The sequence below is a fragment of the Hermetia illucens genome, chromosome 3, assembly GCF_905115235.1.
Source record: "Hermetia illucens chromosome 3, iHerIll2.2.curated.20191125, whole genome shotgun sequence".
NCBI classification, from domain to species: Eukaryota; Metazoa; Arthropoda; class Insecta; order Diptera; family Stratiomyidae; genus Hermetia; species Hermetia illucens.
Genome location: NC_051851.1, coordinates 124,655,981 through 124,659,145, shown reverse-complemented (window position 1 = coordinate 124,659,145; position 3,165 = coordinate 124,655,981). Strand labels below are relative to the sequence as shown.

At 37.3% G+C, this 3,165-nt stretch overlaps 1 protein-coding gene across 1 annotated transcript; it reads right to left on the bottom strand.

Annotated features, from left to right (window-relative positions):
* Positions 1 to 260: 260 nt before the first annotated feature.
* LOC119652124 (piggyBac transposable element-derived protein 4-like) lies at positions 261 to 2,351 on the bottom strand. The gene is made up of 3 exons (XM_038056063.1): positions 2,304 to 2,351; positions 1,167 to 2,054; positions 261 to 446 (listed from the first exon to the last, which is right to left on the bottom strand). Exons 1-3 carry the CDS (start codon positions 2,349 to 2,351, stop codon positions 261 to 263), a joined length of 1,122 nt encoding a protein of 373 aa, XP_037911991.1.
* Between the last annotated feature and the right edge of the window lie 814 nt (positions 2,352 to 3,165).

Genomic DNA, 3,165 nt, shown 5'->3' with positions numbered 1-3,165 from the left:
TAATTGTAGTGTTTCATTTAATGGCCCACATGAAAGAAGAAATTTTCACCGATGTTTTACATGTAGGAACCGTCTAGATGACAAAAGAGGGGGATAAGACGGTTTTATTGATTCGCTGCTTTTAAATTACATCAAAATAATACTGAAAGATGTATGCATCAAATACAGAAAGAAAGTGAGTAAATGAGAAGCTGTTCTGAAATAAATATAATAAGGCTGTAATGTCCTTAAAATAAGTCAGGAACCGGAAACGCGGCATTTCATTTATAAAGGGTTTTGTATATCTCTTTCATTAGTAGCTCGTAATGCATAGGCATCGAGCATATGAAACTAATCACTTTAGTGTAATACTGATGTAGAGGCATTTTCCATTTTACGTTGGCTAACAGTGAAGTTATACTCTTTTTATATGTTTCCAGTACTGTTTCCTGGTTTTCTGGAATGTTCTAGATTCAAGAATTAAAGTAATAAATGCTGTTTGCCATGCTACCGCAGGTGATGAGACACAGTGCATGAGGTATGATTGTAGCGTAAGAAGGGACCCAGAGGCCCAAGTAATTATAAGCGATAGTGGTGAGGTCAGTCTTAACCTTCATACGACCCTCTTTTCAACTAGCGTTGAAGGTCCTATGGTCATTTTTGACCACATGAAGAAAATGTAAAGAAATCATGAAAAAAATTCAAGAAACGATAATAATTTTTATTAGTATTCAAAACATTATATTGTTTTAACAGTCTTTGCACTTTACAATAAAGTGTCGCTTGCACACATACCTTTTACAATTGTTACAAGTAAATGAGGTTTTTATGTCTTTAGGGCAAAATTTGCATCGTCCTCTTTTGGCAGATTCCTCTTTTGTTGTTGTAGTGTTATTGGTGTCATCAGTTAAATTTCTGCTTTTCAATACAATGTCTGCAGACGCTAAGGCTCTAGGAAGAGACTTCCTCATCTGCATATATGGATTCACCAGTGCGCGACCGAGCTGCTCCAAAAAAAGTCGCCGCCTGTAGAGTTTACTTTTGTTCCAATCCGGTTCTACCTGAGTAAACAATATAAATGCATTATAACACGATATATCAATAATGTTGCAAAAAACTGCTACTGGCCATCTTTTAGTTTTTCTTTTCGTTGAGTAGCAAGCGACAAGTTTATCCAAAGTATCTACCGCACCTTTCGACGCATTATAATCTTCGATGATAAGCGGTTTTTTATTCTCCTTATTATTTATAGAATTAGTAGTATGTAGTGTGCTCTGTAAAATAACGCTTCGATTTTTCTTTGGTACATACGTAACCAACGTCGTATCTTTGGTAAATGCGAATTTCGAACTTTGTGCAGGCCACTTCTTTGATTCCAAAAGAACTCTCGGAATCGAAGGTTTATTTTTTCGAATTGTTCCAACTGATGTAATCCCTCGTTTCAAGAGCTTTTGTGCAAGTTCATAGGATGTAAAAAAATTATCTACGGTAATGTTGTAACCTTTCAATCCAGCAGTCAGGTCTTGAACGACTCGCATTCCTTGATTTCTTTCTGGTGTATTGTTTATTCTTCCGGTGTAAGGTTGTATATTCCAGACGTAGCTTGTACCGCTGTCGCAAGCTACCCAATTCTTCATTCCATATTTAGCAGGTTTCATTGGCATATATTGCCTGAAAGGACATCTGCCCCTAAAGGGAACCAGCTGCTCGTCAATGGTAATATTCTTTTGCGGATTGTAGAGTTTTGGTAAAATATCTACCCACGAGTCCCACAGCTCGCGGATGGGTGCAAACTTGTCTGTTTCCCGGCGGCTACTCCTCGTGGACCGATCATCAAAACGAATGAATCGTGAGATCTTCTTGAACGTTTTGTTCGACATGACGGCTCGAAAAATTGGACGTCCTATTTCAGCATCCCACAAACTTTCAGTTGCTTCATTGTTAGATCGGTACACTCCTGCAAGAATCAAAAGTCCGATGTAAGCTCTCAAAGTTGGCGTATCGATATCTTCAAAAGTGGCTCCTAAGACTCTACGTCCTTCCCGATTCGTATTTCGCAAAATTATCGTTTCCAACTGCGGTGGTAGAAATAGATCGAATGATGACTGAATATCAGAGATCCTTGAAGCGGCGTAGCGTGTTATTCCGGGTTGTAGTGATGGGTTTGTACTTCTTCGTGAATGTCGGAAAGGATGTTCGTACCATTGTATAGTTTTGTCTCTAGATAAATATTCGGGTAGGTCTTCCAGAATAATTTCTTCAAGGTCGTCGTCCGAAACTTCAATTTCTTCATCGCCCGATTCATAATCTTCAATTTCGGATACTTCCTCGTCCTCGTCACTAAAACTCTCCGCTACTTCGATAAAGTCCATGCTTTTATGCAACTAAACTATACGGCAACGATTTACCAAATGATACACTTGTTCAATGACCTCGCGCTTTTATAGCCCTTCGAGGATGATGCAATACATTGCACGCTATGTGCAATAAGATGATGAAATGCATTGCAACACATATAGGATGCTATGCAATACAAGAAAACAATTTTCCTATTGGAATTTATCCCCAGAATTCGCAAAATTCATTCGATTGGTCGTTTTTGACCCAAGGAACTTAAACGTAACATTTTTTACTGTGCAAGAACGGAGCATTTTTTAAAAATACTCTGGTGTCTAACATGTTTAGGAAGAAAATAAATTATCAGTTACCATATTTAAAGTTCATTGAATAACAAACAGCTAATACAGAGTCAACGAAAAATCAATTTTGGTCAGAAATGACCAGAAGAACGTATGAAGGTTAAGTGAACAACGAGAATACACGTTCTCATTTCGTATTATCTGTAATAATTTAAATAAAAATTTGTACATTTCCCTCTAAATAAAAATTATATATTTTCTTAAAACGATATATTACTAAACTGATATTTAGTGTTTTCTGTTGTAGGGAATTTACACGAAAAAGGAAGCCGCTTTTTTTTAGAAGTTGCAGTTGGGTAGTTTCTGACAATGGGTCCTTAAAAGAAATCTTCACTTAATAGCCCCGCCTTTCCAACAAATGTCGAAACTGACTTCGGAAAGTACTACTCGAGAGACCTTAAAATGGACGCTTGACCTTACGCTTCATTTCAAACGATGTAGAGGTAGAAAATTTTGAGGAGTAGATTTTACATTGGTTCATCGGTCA

Bases quoted from the DNA above. Each gene is read 5' to 3' on its own strand.
- LOC119652124 (XM_038056063.1), bottom strand. From the start codon at position 2,351: ATGGACTTTATCGAAGTAGCGGAGAGTTTTAGTGACGAGGACGAGGAA. The intron at 2,055-2,303 runs GTATCCGAAATT...CTACCACCGCAG, and splicing joins TTAGTGACGAGGACGAGGAA to TTGGAAACGATAATTTTGCG. The intron at 447-1,166 runs GTAGATACTTTG...TCTTGAATCTAG, and splicing joins ATAATGCGTCGAAAGGTGCG to AACATTCCAGAAAACCAGGA.